At 41.7% G+C, this 23,348-nt stretch overlaps 1 protein-coding gene across 2 annotated transcripts; it reads left to right on the top strand.

Annotated features, from left to right (window-relative positions):
- The first annotated feature begins 4,968 nt into the window (after positions 1–4,968).
- On the top strand, positions 4,969–13,979 carry LOC139447906 (monocarboxylate transporter 14-like). 2 transcript variants are annotated; one of them, XM_071229385.1, is made up of 7 exons: positions 4,969–5,050; positions 5,240–5,461; positions 6,115–6,258; positions 7,033–7,962; positions 9,891–9,941; positions 10,919–11,039; positions 13,850–13,979. In XM_071229385.1, the coding sequence occupies exons 2-7, from the start codon at positions 5,269–5,271 to the stop codon at positions 13,872–13,874; spliced, it is 1,464 nt and encodes a 487-aa protein (XP_071085486.1). In that variant the 5' UTR covers positions 4,969–5,050; positions 5,240–5,268; the 3' UTR covers positions 13,875–13,979. The 2 variants fall into 2 exon arrangements, with proteins under 2 accessions (XP_071085486.1, XP_071085487.1); XM_071229386.1 differs by lacking the exon at positions 4,969–5,050 and having other exon boundaries at positions 5,095–5,461.
- Positions 13,980–23,348: the final 9,369 nt, after the last annotated feature.

Genomic DNA, 23,348 nt, shown 5'->3' with positions numbered 1-23,348 from the left:
TTTATATGTCATTATGCATAACATAATTGGGCTATTTTTTATCATAATTTTTTATATATGTCATTATGCATAACATAATTGGGCTATTTTCCATCGTTCAATTGTAACACAATCAGTGTAGCTTTTGAAATAGCATTGCTTCATGCAAACTCAACACAAAGGCCAAGCCTGTCTTGCCGCTAGAGTGGGCACTATGTGTCGCAATGACACAATATATAGAATCATAATTAATGATTGCCTAAAGTTTGGGTACTATTGAAACTGGGAGATGGAGAAAAATACCTTTAACCGAAAGGAAATGCCCACTTTGCAAATTATCTGACATAGGTGATGAATTCCATTATTTGTTTATTTGTCCATCTAAAACAACGAAGGAAATCATTTTTGCACATATTCTACTACATCAAACACAATATGCATACAACGAATTTACTTTTCAATAATTCACGATAAGGAACATTGAGAAAACTGTCCAAATTCTATAAAATCATCATGTCATTGTTTAAACCTATCAAGTAACTCTCCCTCTTGTTTGAATTGCACATATATTGCTACCCCAGTAAATCTGTATAAATATGCATACATGCTCGGCCAAGATGTTTTTGTATATATTCTATGTTTATATGTATATTTATCATGTAATTTTGTACCTCTGATGCCGCTGATATCGGCCTGAGTGTAAATAAAGTTCAGTTCAGTTCAGTCACACTTTTAATCACATGAAAAGAAACTATATGCCAGTTCAATGTTAGCCATAAACAAACTAAAACATACAGTTTGATCAAACACAGCCATCTGTGCGTTCTACCCCAGTAATATTAAAGCAAAGCAGAGCTGTCTAAATCATATTGTGAGTAGTATGATCAAAGCTATTTAATGACCTGTCATTAGGGAAGCACGGTATTCAGTAACGTGAATACCGTAGTCATTCTAAAATAAGGTACCACTAATATGACATATATTAAGCTGGCATTGGCAATGCTTGTATTTCGATTTTGTATGAAATCTATATAGTCATGTTCAAATTTAGTTACCTAAACTGATGTAGTTATTTATAACAATTGTTTTGTGTAATAATGTATGTATTCCGTTTGTTTACAACTTATCATCTATTATATGTATTACATATACTGAACCGCAAAAGAAACGTCACCATGGACAGATATATGAGGAACCTTATTTGTCCAAACACTTTGAGACATATCAAAAAGATGAAACTTGGCAAAACTGATCATCAAGGTTGAAATTGAAGTGTCAAATGTTCTTAATGTGAAACACAACACCAGTCTCTTAGAAAATGGCATCACAAGTCTGTATCTCGTGTGTCCTCCATGTGCATTGATGATTGCCGTGCAACGTCGATACATGGAATGGATGAGGCGGTTGATTAAGGCCATAGGCACTTGAGCCCACACTCTGAGGAACGCCTGATGCAGTTCACCTGCAGTTGTCAGCCTTGGTCAGACGTCATTCAGCCGTCTTTGAATCTCGTCCCACAGGTGCTCATTGGTATTTAAATCGGGACTGGGGGCAAACCACTGCATGATTCTGAAGTCATTCTGCTTGAGGAAGTATGAGGTATGGCGTGTGGTCTCAAGACTTGATCAATGTACCGAGCTGCTGTGACACCATTGCCTCTCCCTGGACCGATGTTCTGGAATTCCACAAGGCCGACCCTATGTGCAAGACCAATTCCACCCCACACCACGATGCTCGGACCACCCCACGAGTCTCTCTCAACAAGACAAGCATCCGAATAACGTTCCCCACGGCGTCGCCAACTGCTGTTGAGATACAGTAACGGCTCTCGTCAAGAAGAGGACTCTTCTCCACTGCTGGTGGCACCAATGCTGGTGCTGTGTTGCCCACTGAAGACGGTCCCGGCGATGACGTGGTGTCAGAATGGGTCCTCCGTGTGACCTGTGACAGTGGATGTGTCTGTTCGTCAATCGTCGACGCACGGTGTCCGAACTAATGTGTCGCTGGTGTGTCCCCATGGTCTGTCGAGCATTTTCCGCAGCAGTAACAAAGCGATCTTGAAGATGCTGTCGCACAATCTGACGATGCTTACGTCGGGTCGTGACCCTTGGTCTTCCACTTCGTGGTCGGTCATCTGCAGTATTGGTGGTCTGGTACCGTTGCTGGAGCCTGCATATGGTCCTTACGTGGACTTGAAATGCATTGGCTACTTGCCGGGTGGTTTGTCCAGCTTGCAATCGTCCAAGGGCTTGGTGTCGCTGCTTTCTTGTCAATCTTGGCATGTGGTAGCAATTCAATAACGAATGAATGTTATCCGATCTGGGTGGATTTTTATAGGGCAAGAAATGGGGGAACGCATGTGCATTTCAATTTGCAGGGAACTCACGTGCATCATGTTACCATGGCCGTTGTCGTGATGCGTTTGGGTGATCGGTTTTATTGTCATTTGTATTGTTTTTTATCATTAAGCTTCATTTTTCCCGGCAAGGTAATGTTGAATTTTAGACTCAAAAACAAAAATTAGAATTAGAAACAGAAATTACTCAGATATTTAAATGACATCTTTTCATGCAATGTTACTTGGGGTGACGTTTCTTTTGCGGTTCAGTATATATTCTACAAAAAGAGAATATAAATGCAGAAGGAATATAAATAATCAACAGATGGTAATCGATTGTTCAATATTGGCACACATCATTGTCATTGACCCAGGGTCCATATGGCACACATAGAACAGTAGATTTTCAAGGTGAAGGCCATCTGTTCTTAATATCTTGTATGGTCATCATTAGAGTCCAAAACTGACCCCGAATTGTGGCCTTGGGAATGTTCACCCACTCTACCTGCATTGTGCCAACTGTGGGAGGTTTTGTGGTCGTTGCTGGCGTTCGCAGTCGTTGATACAGTACATTCCATAAATGTTCGATTGGGTTTAAATCTGAGACCCGGGGGGAAATGGCAGGACTTGGACTTTGTGAATCCTGTAAAGGGCTGTTTTTCGTCTTGCCGTGGGACGTCGGGCGTCATCTTGTTGAAAATTTACTTTCGCTTGTTGCATAAGCGATGGAAATGTAGCCGAAGATTCTCATCCGTGTGACATTTACCGTCAAATTTTCCAGAACTTGCACCAAGTCCTAGCAATGTAGGAGATTTCTGCCCACATCATCACACTGCCACCATCAAATCTGTCCTCTTCCTGTATGCAGTTTCGTGTATATCGTTCCCCGCGACGTCATTAAACGTGGCGTCTACCATCCGCACGGCAAAGCATGAAATGTGACTCTTCACAAAACCAAATGTGTCATTATGGCGGTTGTGGCTGTACGCTATGACCGTGACTCCATTGACGTCGCAACCTGATCACAAACTGATCGTCTTGCGCGAATACCCCCAGCGTGTAAACGGTTCTTCTCTGCCTGGGCGGATATTATTCGCAATCGTGTATTGCCGTAGTTGTAGAGGTGGCCGTGGTGGGTCTTTCACGTAAGTGACGTAGCCGTATGAATCTGGGACCGAATCTTTGAAGGTCCCGTGTTGTCCCTTGTGTTTGATAACGGTTCCATGGTTGTAATGGTGCGTGGTGCAGCGCGCAAAACCTGGCTACAACTGAAGATGATTCTCCTGTTTGCAGACGGTCGATGTTTTCGCTGTTCACCTGCTGTAAGATTGTGGTGGCAAGCAAATGAAAACCCAACGTTTTTATAGCCCAACAAGTGATGTTGCACGTTGATGTTACGATGGTGTGTTTCGGCACCAAGCTCTCACGTGGTTGCGTTTTTGCGATTTTACCATCTTTTCACAAAATGACTACATCACCTCATATTTTTCACACAAATCACTCCCAATCCATGCAGAAATGATCAATTGTTTTTTAGCATTTTCTTTGTATGGATGTCGGCAACACTCCGTCAGATATGTACGCTTTTACTTATTTTGTGTTTCTTTCTTTGCAGAGTATATATACATGTATTGCTATCACTGTAAACTTATCAGTTTGAACGAATTATGTATCTACACCAGTCTGCTCCTGTAATAAACTTTGGAACCCTAACGTTACTCTACCTCATCTTGATCTACATTATTCTGACACTACTTTAAGGACTATTAAGGTTGAGACGAACGCCATCTCAATATGCTGTGAGGAAATATCTAACATATCGACACAACTTGCCCAATTTCAAAACGTTTGATTCTCTGTCATTTTGATTTTGGTGGTGCTTTATTAATTTCCAAGTTTAAATTTACATGTTTTGAGCCCCGCTTCTAGTTAACACATTCCACATTTCATTACATTTTGAACACAAATGGCCACAAATATTTGTTTCAATATGGCCGACGTGATATGAACCTCTTGAACAACTTGAGCGTCGTCATTGATGGGAACAAACCTGAAGATCTGAGAAAATATTTAAGACAGATGACACAATTTTTATACATATTACAATATGACTGATTATAGACACTGTCCCTTGTTTCTGATGTTTGCATGAATCTTCCTATAGTAACAAGCATCCACACAAAAGTTAAGCTGCATCCATCAAGCCATTTCGAAGAAGTCGAAAATGTAAATTGTTCAGACCAGGTGAGCTAAACATATATGGTGTTTCAAGAAGACATATCAGGCTGAACTAATGTGACGTTGTCCATTAGCATTCCAGCTAAATTCTACTCCATGCATTCGTTATTGGTGATAATCCAGGTAGACTATGGGAATTCCGGGTAAGAATATGGGTTTTGAGCAACCTACGCTGATGGCAAGAAGCGTGCAAATGTATCGGAATCAGAATCAGTCGATGACTTGGTTGATAGCGTGTTGTTATTGTAACAAGACAGCTTGGATCATTACACATTATGTCAATCATTGTATTTTCTGGTCAAGACTTGATTATTTATAAACCGCCATCACATAGTGCGTAGAATAGAGCATGTGTTTTTAGTTGCAATCTTTGTGTCCTATCTGTCACCACATGTGGTATTTCGCATGAGGAATCATGACGTAGATTGTATGCCTCATTGTATGTACCTAAGTGTTTGTGCTCGGTTAAACACTACGTGTATTACTACATGCCGTGTATGTACATATTGTTCGAGTTTCACAACTTTTGTAGCATTTATTTTATTATTTTTTCATTTCTCAACTGTGATTCTGAAGGTGTACATGGCCGAATTGGTTCCCAATGTCACATAGCTTACTACTGGCAAAACTTTTAAAACATACTGAAGATCAGGAGCGTCATAAGTGCTACAATATTTTTCACAGGTGACATCTAGGTCGACACAGTTGACGTGATGACGAAGAAGGACGTAGACGAAGGCTGGGCGTGGGTGGTCCTGGTGGCGGCCTACATGAACGGATTCCTGCTGTCGGGTGTGTGTTACATGGGAGGGATGTTCCAGGTGGTTCTGTTGGAGCACTTCCAGGAGGGTGTTGGCCTTACAGCCTGGGTCACGTCAGTGTATGGTTCACTCATGTTTTTCGCAGGTAAAGTCTATTTTGCGGTATTTTGGGAGATGTTACAGCTGATGATTCTTCAACCATTTGTTTTGTAATAACCAGGATTATGAAGACTTTTACAGTTGGTGGTGTGTTTCGTGTTAATCACTACAACATTCTAGTTTCATATTCGAAATAATCGAGCCATGGTCCGACATACCATTGACTCACATCAGGAACAACGAAAATGAATTTGAAAATTTTGAAAATTTAATACTTATGTATGTCCAGTGGTAACAATAATATATCAGTGGTAGGTTATTTCGTTGTTACGTAACGGTACGGTCACCTAGGGACATATTTGGTTTATATGCTTATGCAATGGAGAACTAGGGAGAATGTCAAACTACTATTAGCTGAGATTAAAACCCCAATTCAATGTCATGTATTTTGTTGTTGATAACCCAAGGCGTGTTCACATTAGTAGGTGAAAGTTGATGTTTATGGCGCCACATTCCATTGGTAAAGTTTTAAGCGACCTTCATATATGATGGTCACTGAAATGGTCATTAGCAAGAAGACCCGTGAAGATCCGGGGTAGAATAGGTCATCATTAGGTTGCACTGGCAAAACTCTTATGGCTCTATATTCTATACACAGCATTGTCTGATTGTGATGATGATGACCGTGTTTACTTCCAGGTCCTCTTGCGAGTGTCATCACTTCCTACTTCGACTGTCGGACGTCCGTGATGCTCGGCGGTCTGCTGCTCGCGGGGGGTCTCGTTGCAAGTAGTTTTGCAACATCTCTGGGTTTATTTTTTGTCTTCTTCGGAATTATTGCCGGTAAGTATTTAGGTTCTACTCAAGTTCATGCCTCAGTGAAAGGAGACTAAATAAATTAAGGGTTTATATACCAGTTCACGACTTAAAGATTTGGTCTCTCTTCAAAGTCGAAGCTTGTCATTATGAACTTAAGATAGTATGCCGTTTTCTTATGTCATGTCATTAACAGAAACGTCTCTTAATACTGCAGATAAGTTATCTATTTATGTCAAGTGTTTTTATCAGTTTTAACAGTGACTCAACACTTTACGTTATATACTAGTATCAGGTGGGAATGAACCATACCTGTGTATTGTCATATACGTTTAGACGGAAGAAGTGTTATTGACTGCAGGCAGAATTGATCAAGTTGAGACGTCGCTCAGTCTGATAGTTACAGTCTTTTTTTTACATATTATCAAATTGTACTTGAACACCGACGAGTGCCTGTTGTGTCCTTGTTGTTTGCTTGTTTGTCTACAATGCCACATAATAATCCAGCTACACAAGGCTGGTCTGTAAATACCACTCCTCATGCTGCAAAGAGGGTTTGGGTGATCCTGGCACAGTCAGGCTGGTTAGGCTCATCAGCTCAGGGCCCTTGCCCCCTCTACACGCAGCTCAGACAGCGAATGGGACTTCTCCCAGGAAGCGCTGCCTTGTCAAAGTCACCCAGAACTTTTCGAGGAGTGTGAAGACTCCCCAACAATGCAGTCTTCTGCCATTGTTGTTGTTATGTATTTTTAGGTATTTGTGATTTGCCTACATCATTCATAACTTGCTATTTGTACACAGGTCTTGGATTAGGATTAAGTTACACGCCCTGTGTCGTCATTGTCAGCTACTACTTTGCCAAGAAACGGACTTTTGTGACAAGTGTTGCCCTCTCAGCCGCCGGTACCGGACTCTTGGTCGCGCCATTACTGTTCCGATACCTACTGGACAACTTTGCATGGCGAGAATGTCTGGTCATTTTGGCGGGAATCTGTATTCATATAACCCTGTTTGGAGCACTTATGTTTCCTATACACGAAAGAAAAAAGGAACGGGTTCTCTCAGCGTTTTGCAAACATAGACGTGCAGGCATTTCAGAGGATGTCACTTCCTGTGACTTGATCAATGGATGTACAAACGATGACCTTAATCAATCAAGGGTAACGTCATGTGAGCCCGGTAGGTTTGAAAGTAGAATTCTTGAAGACGACAGTGAACCTTTGCAAATTGGAACAGACACCCAGAGTCGTAGGACTACTGAAAGTCAATTGGACATTTTCAGGAATCTGGCCTTCGTTGTGCTTTGTGTGAATCAGGTCATGGTGAACGCATCGTGTGGTATACTCAATATTCATTTGGCAGCTTTCTGTGAATTTTATGGTACGAAACCTCAACATGTCGCCTGGGTTCTATCTGTCAACGGCCCAGCCAACATTGTGTCGCGAATCCTGCTGGGGGCGTTTGCACACGCCAGCGAGAAGAATGTGTGGATCCTTTATTATGGAGTTTTGATGACTGCTGGTACAGTATTCTGTTTGATGCCACTATTTGCGAAGACATACGTCACTCAACTGATAGCTGTAATTCTCATAGGAACGTACCTGGGTGGATCATACGCTCTGATCCCTGCCCTGACACTAGAATGTGTTGGCTTGATGCGGCTAGCAACAGCGTTTGGTGTAACCATGATCTGTTCTGGGCTTGGCTTGCTAGTGGCGCCACCTTTAGCAGGTAAGCATGAATAAGTATATCACCAGGGTTTGGTAAAAAACATATTTGTTTCCTTTATGGTGAAAGTACTATGAATAATTTCTTTTGAAAATAACATAACACAAAACAATGCAAAACAATTATTGTGTTTCTGAAAAGGATCTAATTATCCGGAATATTAAATGGTAGGGATTCCTAGTAACAATATAGGTACCCAGCTATGCTTGTCGTAAGAGGCGACTATGCTTGTTATAAGAGGCGACTAAATGGATCGGGTTTTCAGGCTCGGTGACTTGGTTGATGCATGGCATCGTATCTCAATTGCATGGGATAATGCGGATGATGTCAATCACTGAATTGTCTGGTCCACACTATTATTTACAGATCGCCGTCATATATTGTTAGAGGGAAAGAAATTCCTGTGCACCATAGAATCAAATAAAAATAAATTGCCATTATTTTTTTTTTAGAATCATGCTTGATAATCACATTACAAACACTTTGTCATGATTACCCAGTGTTTCAACAAGGAAAAGCAACTTTATTGACAGCCAAGCATCGTAAGCGTTATACTACGCCTATCTGAAAAAATAGCTGTTCCGTGCAAATGGAATGCTTAGATCCGGAATTGTTTAAAGTATTTTGCAAGGTGTTTTTGTGTTAATCGTAACACCGTGAAGTTAATTTTGGGTCGGTACCACAATACTGGCAACACCTTCGACCGACCACGTTCTGGAATGTCCACGAATAACATCAGCAAGATAATCCTGACCGTTTTGTTCACCTGAGACATCTGTTTCAAGCTGCACCTTTGACAGCCCACAGCTACCCTGGCTTACTCCCGATTAGTACACCGATTATGACATCCGATCACGGCGTCCAGCGGTATATATACTTTTGCTGACACGTCATCGAGCTACACGACAACATGGTCATCTGAGGTTCAGATCACAGGACTGGAGGTCAGTCCTCTTCAGAGATGAGTCCAGGTTTCATCTTGAAAGCAGTGATGGCCGTCAGCGTGTTTATCGACGTCGGATGCCAGAACATCATGCCACGCATGTGTTGGTCAACGTTCAGCATTCGGCGGTGGATGTGGGAAGGCATCACATCCCTTCACAGCAGGACAATACACGCCCTTACGTTGCGGGGGCACGGGTGGCCCAGTCGTCTAAGGCGCCGCGATTCGCTGTGCAGAGTTTCGTCCCTTGGGCACGCCAGAAACCTATGATTGTGGGTTCGAATCCCGGTTCGCCCCGATTATGTTTCTAGGTTTGTCAGCACCATACCCGTGCTCGTGGGTTTCACCGAAGTTGTAAATGTCAGAGACCTGCATCCCTTCGGGCTTTCCTCCCACATTAAGCTGACACGCAGTGATATAACTGGAATACTGTTAAAAGCGGCGTAAAACCCAACTCACTCACTCACTCACTCACCCTTACGTTGCACGTGTGGTGACAGACTTCATTGGACAACAGAACATCCCACACTCCCTTGGCCTACAGTTTCGCCAGATCTGTCTCCCATTGACCATGTGTGGGATGAAATGAAACGTCGTTTACCCCCTGTTCCAAACCACCAGGGGAATTGGTGTAGTTGCAACAGACCTTGATCCAGATTGGCATGACATCCCACACGCCTTCCTCAATCATAGCGTGTCGTCGATGAGGCGCCGTTGTCAAGCGTATGACACTGCTAATGGTGACTTGTGACCTAACAATTGATCCCACGCCTCTTTCAGTCTGACTGTTTCATGTTTCATAACATCGATATATTGTTCTTCTTCCTTGTTTGCGTATTATTTTCCATGATAGTCAGTGATGCACAGGAACATTTTTTCAGCTAGTTTTGCTTGTATAATCAAAATTGTAAGATAAATCCTCGTAGAGTTACAGACCCAAGTCACATCATTGAACTACAGTAGTACAAACAGCCGTTGTCATTTTCAGGCTGGTTTGTGGATATAACTGGATCATATGACTGCAGCATGTATCTGGCAGGTGAGACTCAGTTAATACCAGATTGTTATCTTTTGTGTAGAAGTTACACTTGCAAATGTAAAACGTCAACGCCAGAGAATAACCAGTCTCGATTATCCGCCGAAACAGATTCAACCGGACTCAAAAGGCAAAATACACGTATATGAATAGATCATGAAGATCACTGATGACACCAGGTGTTCGCGAAAAGGGTAAGCATTCCCTGCCCCCCCCCCCCCCCAACCCCAACCCCCCCCAACCCCCAACCCCAACCCCACCCCCCCCACCCCCCAACCCCACCCCACCACCCCCCAAACACACCACCCCCACACCACCCCACCCCACCCCCACACACACCGGTAGCAGCAGCCACTCAAACATAATGTTCATGTTAACCCATAATTAACGTGTATCCGTTCAGATGACGATACTAAGGCATTTGCTCTCGTAATTAGCAACAAGGCTGCAAAAGAATGTTTCGTACTTTGTCTCAAATATAGGTCTAAGATACAGAAATTTGTTGTGCATGGTTGCGTCCCTTAAGCGTGCCAGAATCCGTTGCTCTTGGGTTCAAATCAGTTATTCGCCCTTTGTGTGTAATCACCTTACCTAATCTAGTTGGTTTTACTGAAGTGGTAAACAAGGATCTGCATCATATAGTGAGTGATTGAGTGATGGAGTGAGTGAGTGATTGAGTGAGTGAGTGATGGAGTTGGGCTTGAACGCCGCTTTGTAATATCATTCCAGTTGTATACCAGCGTGTCAGGTTAATCTGAAAGGCAACAACGAGCACGAATACAGTGCTGATAAACTCAGAAACATAATCGGGGAGAACTGGGATTCGAACCCACGATAAATAGGTTTCTGGCGTGCCCAAGGGACGCAACTCTGCTCAGGCGACTTAGACGACTGGGCAACCACCATCCCTCCCAACTTATTATATAAAACGAAGTCATGGTGACCATTTCTAAATATTCATTCAGTCTTCTCTGTCCCAGGTGTCTTGATGTTCCTGTCTGTGCCTGTGGGGTTGGTGGTGCCACAGCTGATCCAGCCTAAGAAAGAGCACAATATCCAGAGAGAATATGCTGTTGTCATGGCAACCAGTAGGGACTCCGGGTGAGAATATAGATTCCCAGCAACACATGCTTGTCGTAAGAGGTGACTAAATGGATCGGGTGGTCAAGCTCCCTGACTTGGCTGATGCATGTCATCGTATACCAATTGCGCAGATCGAGGCTCATGATGTCAATCACTGAACTGATCTGAACTCCAATATTTAGAGACCGCCGTCATATAGCTGCAATATTTATGAATATGGCGTCAAACATCCAACAATATTGTTGTCGTGCGAGTTTGGGGAAGGGCGAGGAAGGGTATTGCTATCTGTCCATATACGCAGAGCTGTATTTATTCAAAGTTTCGTAATCAAAGTGCCAAGACGAAACTGAGCAGATCTATAACATTTGGCTGCGCCAAACTTTCGTGTAAACGAAAAAGTCACGTGATTTTATTAATGATAATATTAATAAATGGGACAAAACACTTTCCATTTTCATAAGAAATCAGCAAAAAGCAGAGTCGATTCTGCGATTCCGACTAAATCATGAGCATGTGGTTATGAATCACTATCAAATAGAGATGATAACAGGTGTTCGCGAAAAGGTGAACTTATTCTGCCCCACCAATGATCCCTGTCACAAACACATGCAAATGCAAGTCAAAACATGGATAAAGCAGAGGTGGTAGTATGGTTTTACGCCGCTTTTAGCAATATTCCAGCAATATCACGGCGGGGGACACCACAAATGGGCTTCACACATTGTACCCACGTCGGGAATCGAACCCGGGTCTTCTGCGTGACGAGCGAACGCTTCAACCACTAGGCTACCCGACCGCCTTATAGCTGATTGCATTAGACAATTGTAAAATAAGCATAAAAGGCCACAACTCTGTCTTGTCAATATGTTGCTAATATCAATAAAGGTTTTTAAATTGTATTTAACCCATATGCGAGTAAATATAAATATGGTCATAGACTTCAATTTTTCATAGTGCTTTTTATTTAATTTGTAATAATCGACTGAATGGACTGTGAGAACTTCAAGCCAACAAACGACAGTACAACGGCTGGTAAAGCCTCTCATAATTATTTCTAAAACTACTTTTAACATACCACCATTCAAATATGCAAGACTATAAGTTATTGTCTATTAATGTGTTTAACTGTAAACCTCTCCACTGGAGGTTTGATTTTACGCCGCTTTTAGCACTATTTCATCAATATCACGGCGGGGGACACCAGAAATGGGCTTCACACATTGTACCCATGTCAGGAATGGAACCCGGGTCTTCGGCGTGACGAGCAAACGCTTTAACCACTAGGCTACCAGACCACCCCCTGTGTTATTATGATAACGGATATATATCCTTCGTAAAAATTAGCTGTGATCTCTTTACGTCACATTTCAAATTCAACCCATGGGACGAATGTCAACATTTTCACCCTGTACACTGAAATATAATAACTATGCGAAGTCGGTTACTTTAAAACAGAGCAATGGAAAAAGCAGTATTATAAAGCACTTTTATATAAGAAAAGACCATGTTTTACAATACCATGTGTGTAGCAGCAACAACCCAGTTTGCAGTTTTCGTCAAGTTGACAGAACACTTGTCAACTTGACATGTTTGTGTTCACAGCTGCTGGGGAAAAGTACTTTTCAATTACTAAGATTGTGGATGACATTTAATGTGAACTAACGACAAAAGAAATGTTACCAAACTGATAGTACGACAGGTTGGGTCCAAACCCCGAATAGTGTTACAAAATGGTTGAGTTTTAAACAATTTGCTGAGGAATGCAAGTGCTATAGTATCCAGATCAGTGGAAATTCAGTTTGAAGTGGATAGGGACAAATAACGCTGCAACAGAGAGAACAAGCCCTTGGTATGATACATCGAGGAGCAACACATCTACACGTCACAAGGTATTTTGGCTGTAGCCGAATGACAGTCACCGGGCTGATGGTCCAGTCACCCTGTCAGTCACTGGACAGTGTCCAGAAGACTGTGTCGGTACTATATGGTAGCTTACAGACCATTGGGAAACGTAACGTTGACACCAGAAGACCGACATCGATGGGCTCGAACACAAGTAGGACATAAACTGGTAAAGAGCCGTGTTCACAGGAGAGAGCATATTCCAGGTATTCACACATGTTGTTGCGTTGAAGATGTCGAACCGTTTGGAGGTGGCGGCATCGTTGTTAATGGCGGCATCTGTAGCCAAGTCGAGGCGGCATCATTAGCCAAGTTATGACAGATCTGGTGATTTTGGAAGAAAACATCACAGGACAGCTTTGCATTGACCAATCTCTCAAGCCTGTACTACCGTTGTGGCAACAGAAACCCCGGGCCCTTCAGCAAGATACCACGAAGCCCCACACAACGTCTTTCCTTGACCAACACAATCACCAGACCTATTACCTTTAGAACACTTGTGGGATCACCTTGACTGACAAATTTGAGCACGCCCAGATCGCCCTTATAACAATGAACAGTCAGCACAAGCCCTCCGAATAGAATGGCGTCAAATCCCATTTCTTGTGATCAGCCGTCTCACATCTGTACGTCGTCGTTGGGCGTGCATTGATGTCCGTGGATACTGACTGACAAAGTGTGACATACTGACGGATTAAACTGAGTTTCAAGTGCTGATTTTAGACTTGATGGTTGATCGATTAATGAACAACTGACCCCCATCCTTGGTGTCGTAACGCAAGCGTGCATTATTATTATGGTTGTATTTCATTTTATTTAAAAGAAATTGGTAAAACATATTTATGCATATATATACTAGTTTAAAACATAGTAACATAATATTTGAAAAACACTGACGTAAATATGCCTTTTCAATTGCGTTTCAGGGTCGAGATGAGAACAAGCGTTTAGTGACATGCACTGGTGCCATCAACATCTGTGATAATCAAACAGAAGTATATGTGTGCAAACGTCAAGGTGTGACTAACACGGAATAAAGGGTTTGATGCGTGTGAATGAATGTTGTTTAACGCTGCACTGACCCACGCCATCAGAACACAGTGACACACAGCAGTCAAGTCACAGAACCTGACCCCAGATCCCCATTTTAGTCAGCAGTTGTGACCAGCACGAGTTATTAGCAACCTTTTCTGATCATACACTCCACAAAACTGATTTGTGATGTGATTAAATGCTAGGTCTCAGTTATTCGTTAGATCATGTTAAAGCTGTCGATCACGTCATTTGTAGACCATGTGAAGAGAGAGAGAGAGTCGGCGGTTTGATTTGTTTGTTGTTTAAGGATACACTCAGCAATATTCCAGCTATATGGCGGCTGTCTGTAAATATTCGAGTCAATCTAGACAATCTAGTGGTCGATATTGTGAGCAAAGATCCACGCTACCGGTGTACGATGACACGATATCAGCCAAGTCACCGACCGAACCTGACCACCCGATCCATTTCGATTTCACTTATGACCAGCATAAGGTGCTGGGTACCCTTTCTAACACAGAATTCCAAACATGTTCGCTGGCTTGACGCGAGAGAGACAGAAGTCTTACCAATAGAAACAACATACACACAATAAATTCCGAAAATAGCATGAACTATTTATGGAACACAATGGTTTGTTTGGTGTCAAAAACGCAAATATATATAATAAAATATATTGCTTTCATTGCAACACCCGGTGGTCGTTCTTGCACCATTCTCTTATAGTTCTTGCACCACCCTGTCCATTGGGGCGGATAAGGCTGGATTTTGCCATAATTGTGCACTTTGGGTTAAAAGCACCAAACTTATACATTGAACCATTCCGAACATTTGTGGATATGGATCCACCCCAGCAGCGCCATCTGGTGGTAAAAATCCAAGATGGCCGCAAAAATCTCATAAAAATGCCAATTTATATTCAACATATGATAATTATTTTGTCAATTTCAGTCATTTATGCAAAAGTAATAGCAACGATGTTGTATCTTGTATGTAGCGTCCAATGGTGGTGAGGAAAAAATCCAAGATGGCCGCCAAAATGACCTAATCTTAAAAAAATGTCAAATATTTGTCCACAATATCAGTATCATTTATTCATTTCAATCATTTGAATCAAACTTGGCTTTAAAACAATTCCAAGTAATGCTTTAATGAATGTATAAGCTTTTGGTACTAAAATTAATTCATTTGAAGCAAGATCTGTATTCCGTGAGGCAGGTCTTGGGAATATAGTAGACTGCCTGAACTTGGTTTAAATTCTGTAACTGAACACAATACAAGACTGGAATCGAATCTTGTCAGCAATTCTGAGAGATTACAATCAAGCCAAAAAGGTCATATAGGAATTTTTTATTTTTTTTGTAATATTGGTATTTGGTAGTATATTTTGAACTCTACATCTGTAGATAAAGTATTTTGTGAACAGGATGATAAAATCAAACACTTTATCAGTAATAAGATTTTTTTTAAAGCCAAAAATAATAAATTCTGCTGAAAGATTTAGATTATGAATGTGTCCACATTTGTCATTTATCCAGCTCATAAACTGTTTCCAAAAATTCTGTACAATATCACATTCCCACATATAGGAATTTGATAAAGATATTGGACCAGCACTGAAACATGCCTTTTTGATTCTGCATCATCAAGGCTAACTGGACGAGCAACACTTATCCGCAGAGATGTTGAAATAAACTTTCAGGGGAACATTTCCTTCTGACTGCCATAAACAGTCTGTACCCGCCTCTTTGAAAGGAAATTTGAAGGACCAGGTATAACAAAAACCAATCCTCAAGCATCCAAAACTATCACAGAACATCTTGTCTTCAAAGCGTGAAATCTCGGTGCACCAGTTCATCAAAACAAAGACACCACTGAGACCGAGAAATGCAAGTCCCAGTTTACTTGGTGTTAAACAAGAAACGTGATCCTGTTGACACATTTCACAATATGGGTGTGTGCATTCAGCATGACTGTCTGGTGTATTTCCACAGATATAGCACAGTCTGTGGTGTTGATGAAGACGAAAGTGTGGTATGCCCACCGGCATTCTCAAAAGATAACATCTATCATAATCCATGCCCTACAGACCCGTGAAGATTCCGGGTTAGATTAGGTCTTCAGCAACCCATGCTTGCCGTAAAAGGTGACTATGCTTGTCGTAAAAGGCGACTAGTTGGATCGGGTGGCAAGGCTCGCTGACTTGATTGATGCATGTCATCGATCCCAATTGCGTGGATCGATGATCATGATTAATCACTGGATTGTCTGGTCCAGACTCGATTACTTACAGACCGCCGTCATATAGCTGGAATATTGCTGAGTGCTGCGTTAAACAACAAACCAAACCAACCAACAAACAAACCCTGCCCTACAACAGCAACATGTCGACAGATCAGCAAGGATAGGGAACATCACATGTTGTTCTTTTGACTGAAGAAAGCACACATACAAGGAAAACCATTTCCAAACAGCCCACATTATGTACTAAGGTACCCCATTCTGTTTTAGCAAGATGTGTAATTATGTTCCTCAATTAAAAAGACCTCACCCAAGATGTAGATAGTGTTAACACAATGCCTGACAATGAGTAAAACTGGTCATGTCACATGAAAGAAGTACTGGGAACACAAGACAAACATAGCCTCCAAAACCAATTGCGCATATGCCAATGTTCTAGAATGTGTCTTTTGCTATGATACAGCATTCAATTAATGTGGTAGAAAAGGGTAGTGGTCATTTGAATCCTGGCGAGATGCATGTGCTTGCTTGAATGAACCACTATACACAATTGCCATAACAATCCAGTGAAAATGTCCTGAATTATATGATGAAGTTCCTCATCATGTTTGGTAGATTTGCATGTTTAAATAGTTGCTTTAAGGATTCTCAGAAACTGCCCCGAAGGCAATAGATGGAAAACTGACAATATGTGCTGCAGAAACTGCCTCAGGGAGATTTGCTGATTCCTTCATCGTGTTGAACCTACCTTGCAAACAACATGAGGCATATGTGCAACATAAGGAAACAGAAGCGAACACAGAAGATCCTTTCAGAAACTGGTGTGCACCGAAGTAAGCTGCACAGTCCCTGTTTTAATCCTGGCCCCTTGTTCTTGAACAAGAACTATGAATGTTGGGCCTGGTGGGTGCAATTCAAAAAGCAGATTTCCCAAAGTTTGCAGCATCACTTGTCATATCAATGGCTTGCATTTTACAGGTATGTCCCTCTTACAGTAGAACACGTGCACCGCTTTACCACGAATATTATTCCGGTGGATAAGTGACACACAAGGGGGTGGCACAAGATCAGACAAAGGAACAATTCAATGGCCGTATGAAAGGAGATAAAGGTGCAGTTGGATTGACTGAAACAGCCGAGAGTTTTCTGCTAGATGCCCACGGAATTAAAAGACATTGTCACTATTTCATGTCTTCACCGGTTCATATGTTTGGGATACGTGTCAAGTATACTGAACAACAAAAGTTCCTGTGACATTGAATAAGATTTAATGCAAAGTTATATTTTTTACCAAATCTGAAACAATTTCGGTTTGCAACAGATAAAAGACTCCTGTAAGTGTTCAAATGGTTTCATTTGCCATACTGACTTCAGAAAATGCGTGATTTCATAAAAAAAAATCATGAATATGCCAAAATGTCAATTTACAAATCAATAGCGTGTGTGTCCACCTCTGGTTGCGATGCAAGCAACACATCGTCGTCTCATGGAATGGACCAGGCGTCGCACAAAGTCCTGTGGGATATCTGTTCATATCTGCTGGAGCATGTTTTGAAGTTCCTGGAGTGTCTGTGGAACACGTGGTTGACGTCGAAGGCGCCGATCCATCTCATCCCACATGTGCTCGATTAGTGAGAGATCAGGGAAGCAAGCCGGCAAGGGGATTACATTCACGTTGTTGTGTTGAATAGAATTCTGAACAAGTCGAGCAATATGAGGCCGGGCGTTGTCATGTTGAAAGGTAATGTCTGGGTCATGACGACGCAAGAACGGTAGAACAACAGGGCCGATGATCTCGTCGCGGTAGCGCTGTCCATTGAGATTTTCCTCTACCACTATCAAACGTGTCTTCTTCCATGACACAATGATTGACGTAACGTTCATGTCGACGTCGGTACACTCGAATCCGTCCATCGCTGTTGCTGAGGTGAAAACGAGACTCGTCAGTGAATAGAACTTGTCTCCACTGCATGTCCGTCCATCGTAGACGCTGTCTGCCCCACTGTAGACGTGCTTGACGGTGGTTTCCTGTCAAAATGGGACGTCTGGTGGGTCTTCTGGCGACAATCCCTGCACATCTTAGGCGACGACGTATGGTTTGTGAAGATATTCGTCGAAGGCCAGGGATGCTTCTTGCAGTCACTGTTGCTGGCTGGAATCCATTTCGTAGGTGTGTTGTTCGAATCCAGTTGTCTTGTCGATTATTGGTTATGCGTGGCCTGCCACTCCGAGGATGGTCTCTGACTGTATTTGTCTGTTGCCAACGTTGCCATAAACACCAAATGGTGTTTCTGTGGACGTTAAATTGTAACATCACATTGACTCGATCCTGCTTTAAGCATACCAATGGCTCGCAGACGATCATTTTCGGACAGGCGTGGCATTTCGTACTGTAGAATAATTGCGTAATTTTGTATTTTTTTGGAGTGGTTGTTGTCAGCACGATGCTAAACAATGCATACGGCTCTCGTCTGAGAAGAGGACTCCCCCACTGCTGGTGGCACCAATGCTGGTGCTGTGTTGCCCACTGAAGACGGTCCCGGCGATGACGTGGTGTTAGAATGGGTCCTCGGTGTGGCCTGTGACAGTGGAGGTGTCTGCTCGTCAATCGTCGACGCACGGTGTCCGCACTAATGTGTCGCTGGTGTGTCCCTATGGTCTGTCGAGCAGTTTCAACAGCAGTAACAAAGCAATCTTGAAGATGCTGTCGCACAATCTGACGATCCCGACGTCGGGTGGTGACTCTAGGTCTTCCACTACGTGGTCGGTCATCTGTAGTGCTGGTGGTCTGGTACCGTTGGTGGAGCCTGTATAGGGTCCTTACATGGACTTGAAATGCATTGGCTACTTGCCGGGTGGTTTGTCCAGCTTGCAATCGTCCAAGGGCTTGGTGTCGCTGTTCTCTTGTCAATCTTGGCATGTGGTCGCAATTCAATAACTAATGAATGTTTCCCGATCTGGGTGGATTTTTATAGGGCAAGAAATGGGGGAACGCATGTGCATTTCAATTTGCAGGGAACTCATGAGCATCGGGTTACCACGGCGGGTGCCGTGATGCGTTTGGGCGTTTATTGTCATTGTTTTTTTTATCATCAAATTTCATTTTTGCGGACAAGGTAAAGTTAACTTTAAGAAACTTTGACAAAAATTACCCAGATATTTACATGACAACTTTGCAAGCAATGTTACTTGCGGTTTGCGGTTCAGTATATGTATAAATGGATCAGATAAGTATCGTATGTTAAGTATATATTGATATCATAGGAGATTTCAGCTATGTTTGCGGCCATCTTGGATTTTCTACCACCAGGTGGCGCTGCTGGTTCCATATCCAGAAATGTTCGGAAAGGTTCAATGTATAAGTGTGCCAAGTTTGGTGCTTTTAACCCAAAGTGTACAAATTTAGCCTTTACCGCCCCACTGGTGGTAGTTCTTGCATTGTACAGGGAAATGTCAGAGTATAATGACTACAATGTAGATATCACTTGATCTCACCCAAGCGATATCTCCTGTGGGAGCCAGTTTTGGATGATAATTAGTATCTCTAAACATTTAAGGATTGAAGTTGTATTTGTTGACGTGCATCAGCTGATGAAGACAGTGCCTCACGTGAGCATATTCCTTATATTGACAGATACATATATCATAACAAAACTATCCATTAAACATCAAACTTAAATTATTTGAAGCGAACTATATTCACGTTAAGAGTCGTGACGTCGTGACGTCATTCGTCCCAAACATTCCATGTGGAGTGACATCCCTTGGTTTTACAAACAGCAGAAAATGGCGGCTACGGCAATGTCATTCACTTGAAATGATCACCCATTAAAAGTTGGCGTTGGAAAGAAATCCAGACCCGGATGATGCTGAAAATGGATTTATATTAACGTTCTGTGAACTTTGGGTGTGTGTTTGAGTCATACTACGGCTGCTGATGACGGGGATTACCGCTTGAGGCGGCGCGGTTGGATTTCCCGAAGCAATACACGACAGTTTGGAGCTCAGTGATTTCTTTTGGTAAGTCGAGCATTCTCTGTTATAGCTGCCAAAGAACGCTTCATGTCGGTGACCCGACATAAACATGATCTGTCTGCCGTCAAAGCCCGCAACATTCTTAGCCTGAATCCATGTCGTCAGTTGTCTCTAATGATTTTTAATGTTAATTTTAGATATTGAGGCATTCCCGTAAAGTAGTTCTGTATGTCTACGCTCGCTGGACAAGGTAATCACGTGACATACTGACGTTCAGCGGGAAATGAACGACAGTCAGCTTGGTAGTATTCACCCATTCGAGGTCACCCACTACAGTCAATTTTGAGGAATAAAGGACAATTCTACTTGTTTTTCAAAAGATATCAATTTGATATGTGCATAAGTCCTTATTGCTGAAATCAAAACCGTCGTATTCTAGAAAGTTGTTTTTTAGTTTTTTAGTTGATACAGTTCAGTTAGAAAGTTGTTTTTTAGTTGATACAGTTCAGTGAATTCATCATAACACAAAAACATACCATCGCATTTCAGACAATCGTTGACAAAGTTAACATTTGCTTTTAAATAGTGCTTATATAAAATTCTACCATGAATTTTGAATTTACTCGATTCTGATTGGTCAATCAGAGGCTATTAAATCACAATAAACCCCCTCTGATTGAAACAGCTGGTTTGACGGCCGCATCACCGCGGAAGCTAATATTCACAGAATAGTATTATTTTCAGTTATTGTCGGTAGGCATATTTAAATAATTATATCTACAATTACAGGTTACGAAATGCACAGATGCGGTTACTACAATATTCAAAGGATGTGTGGCAATACATTTCGTGCAGAAAAACACGACAGAAATCAACAAAGGGAATGTATTTACGTTTTGGAGACAACAGAGAGCTTGGAATTTTGGCGCTTTTCTATATACGACTGTGACGTCATATCTTTTGCGTCACAATGAGCGATATGACGTCATAATGGTGATGCGCGATGTAGAGCGAAAGCCTTGCAAAGCTTGCTTTGTTTTCTTTAGGGATGCCCACGTCATGTTAGCTTACCAAGTTGCCGTGCTTATATGCTTTCAATGCTTGTCATATGTTCGAGTGAAGTATAACGGTGTAAACAAACTGCTTGAGTATATACAGCACCATATTTTGTTCGGTTATTCCGTAATTCAGATCGATAACCCACTCAAAAGACTGAACTCAACCCATGCCGCTTCACTCAGTATATTTGCTAACACCAAAGAGTTCGCGGTTTTTTTTTGTCATGGTAGAATGGAGATAAACATACTGTGTTTTCAATGTAGAGCTAGGTTACCTGTAGATTTAACCGCGCTAAATTTAACATTTGAAACCTCACGCTGCGCGTTCGGTTCCAAATTCAATTTAGCGGGGTTAAATCTACAGGTAACCTAGCTCTACATTGAAAACACAGTATGTTTATCTCCTAATTGGTTTTTTCTATTTTTATAGTATCAGTTGTCCATATATATTGCGTGCGAATATCTCTACATTCTGTTTGTTTAAATGACTGTAATTTTGACCACGAATTATATATCTTTTCACTAAGGATTTCTGACGTTTTTTAGTTATTAGTTATTTATTTGTACGTTATAAGTATTTTGAGTGAGTGAGTGTGGTTTTACGCCGCTTTTAGCAATATTCTAGCAATGTCACAGCGGGGGACACCAGAAATGGGCTTCACCCATTGTACCCATGTCGGGAATCGAACCCGTGTCTTCGGCGTGACGAGCATCAAGTATTTTGAATCAACTTCTGTTAGGTGCAAAGTGTAATAAGGAATAAATATATCAATTCGATGTTTGGGATTTGTGATTTTAGTGTAAGTAAGCGGTCCCGACCCCTAGGGCATGCTCTGTCCACCAAAACCGAGGTAAAAGTGTTTTTCCATACTTATAAACCGTCTAAATTGATAAATTGTTATAACGAACATCTATAAATGAGGCGCTTCATTATAGCGCTTCCTTGAAGACGTGATATCATAACTTGCACGTGCAATTCGCTGACTTGCCAGGCGTTCAAGAGCACTTGGATGTGTCAACAACAAAACACAACTGAAATACTTACTTTTAAATGAAAGTGAAATCTTCGATTTCTAAATGTTTGTGTTGCAATATTCCACTTCTTTTAAACTTTTCAAAACAAATATTCGCAAATTTTAAAGGTGTTTTTTTGCTTTACAAGATTTTCGACTTTAAACAATCTAACTGTTTCATAGAGATATTTGTGACGTAACGGTTAGCAGTTACTGCACGTGCAAATTGTGCAGCATTGATAAGCACTTGTTTAAAAGCACGTGTTTTGAAACCTCGCTGTCTTTTCACCAGAGACTCTGAAGTGATGTCGCTTTTAAATGTCCACGTGGAACTGTACACATGACATTCAATTATAATTGAATTAATATTTTGAATTGCTACTTGTCATTTTTTCATTTACTTGGTTAAACCTGGGAATTGAGGTTTTACATTCAAAGTAAAACCTCCCGAACGAAAATAAAACCTCATAATAGGTTTTTAATGCCTATAGAAAGAACTCTCTTACTTCATAGAGATCCAATGAATAGGTTTATAATCAGTGTAATAACTTTTTGATATTTGCACAGTGTACAATTAGTGATTCTCGAAGCTGATTGGACAGTTGAACCAGTTGATCAGACCAAAATCCTGTTGTTTTCGGCGAAAGTCACACTGCCAAACGGACATGGTAATCTCAATACCAAACTGTCACTCGGATCAACTCGGCTTATTCCGTTACCTGCATCATACCTCGGCCGGGGTAGGGATATTGCATAACCGCGTAACGCCAGATCCCGCCGCATATACATGTAGTTGGCCATACTTGGTGGCCATTTTTGAAGACAGGTGCTTCTGTGCGATACAGAAAATAAGTTTTCACTCAGATTTGAAGATGAAACCAAACGGATATAATTCTACTGTTATATAATGTTCCCGTCAGGTTATGTTGTGGTATGTGATAATCACGTGATAGTTATGTGATACGTTCTTGAATCAAATTCCAATATGGATTCCTGCCGGTGGTGGATGAGGCCGTATTTAACCGTGTCTAGCCGAATGATTATCCCGACTTACCTATCGAGGGACAGTTAACGAAATCATAACAAGACAAATGTTTTTGTTT

Source organism: Haliotis cracherodii, unplaced genomic scaffold (assembly GCF_022045235.1).
Source record: "Haliotis cracherodii isolate W230 unplaced genomic scaffold, xgHalCrac1.p SCAF_7, whole genome shotgun sequence".
NCBI classification, from domain to species: domain Eukaryota; kingdom Metazoa; phylum Mollusca; class Gastropoda; order Lepetellida; family Haliotidae; genus Haliotis; species Haliotis cracherodii.
The sequence above is the reverse complement of the archived record's forward strand: the minus strand, read 5'-3'. Positions and strand labels throughout refer to the sequence as shown.

What these genes read in the sequence shown, in the direction of transcription:
- LOC139447906 (XM_071229385.1), top strand. Translation starts at nt 5,269, where the DNA reads ATGACGAAGAAGGACGTAGACGAAGGCTGGGCGTGGGTGGTCCTGGTG. An exon ending in CTGCAGCATGTATCTGGCAG is followed by an intron (nt 9,942 to 10,918) that starts GTGAGACTCAGT and finishes TCTCTGTCCCAG; the next exon opens with GTGTCTTGATGTTCCTGTCT. An exon ending in GCAACCAGTAGGGACTCCGG is followed by an intron (nt 11,040 to 13,849) that starts GTGAGAATATAG and finishes ATTGCGTTTCAG; the next exon opens with GGTCGAGATGAGAACAAGCG.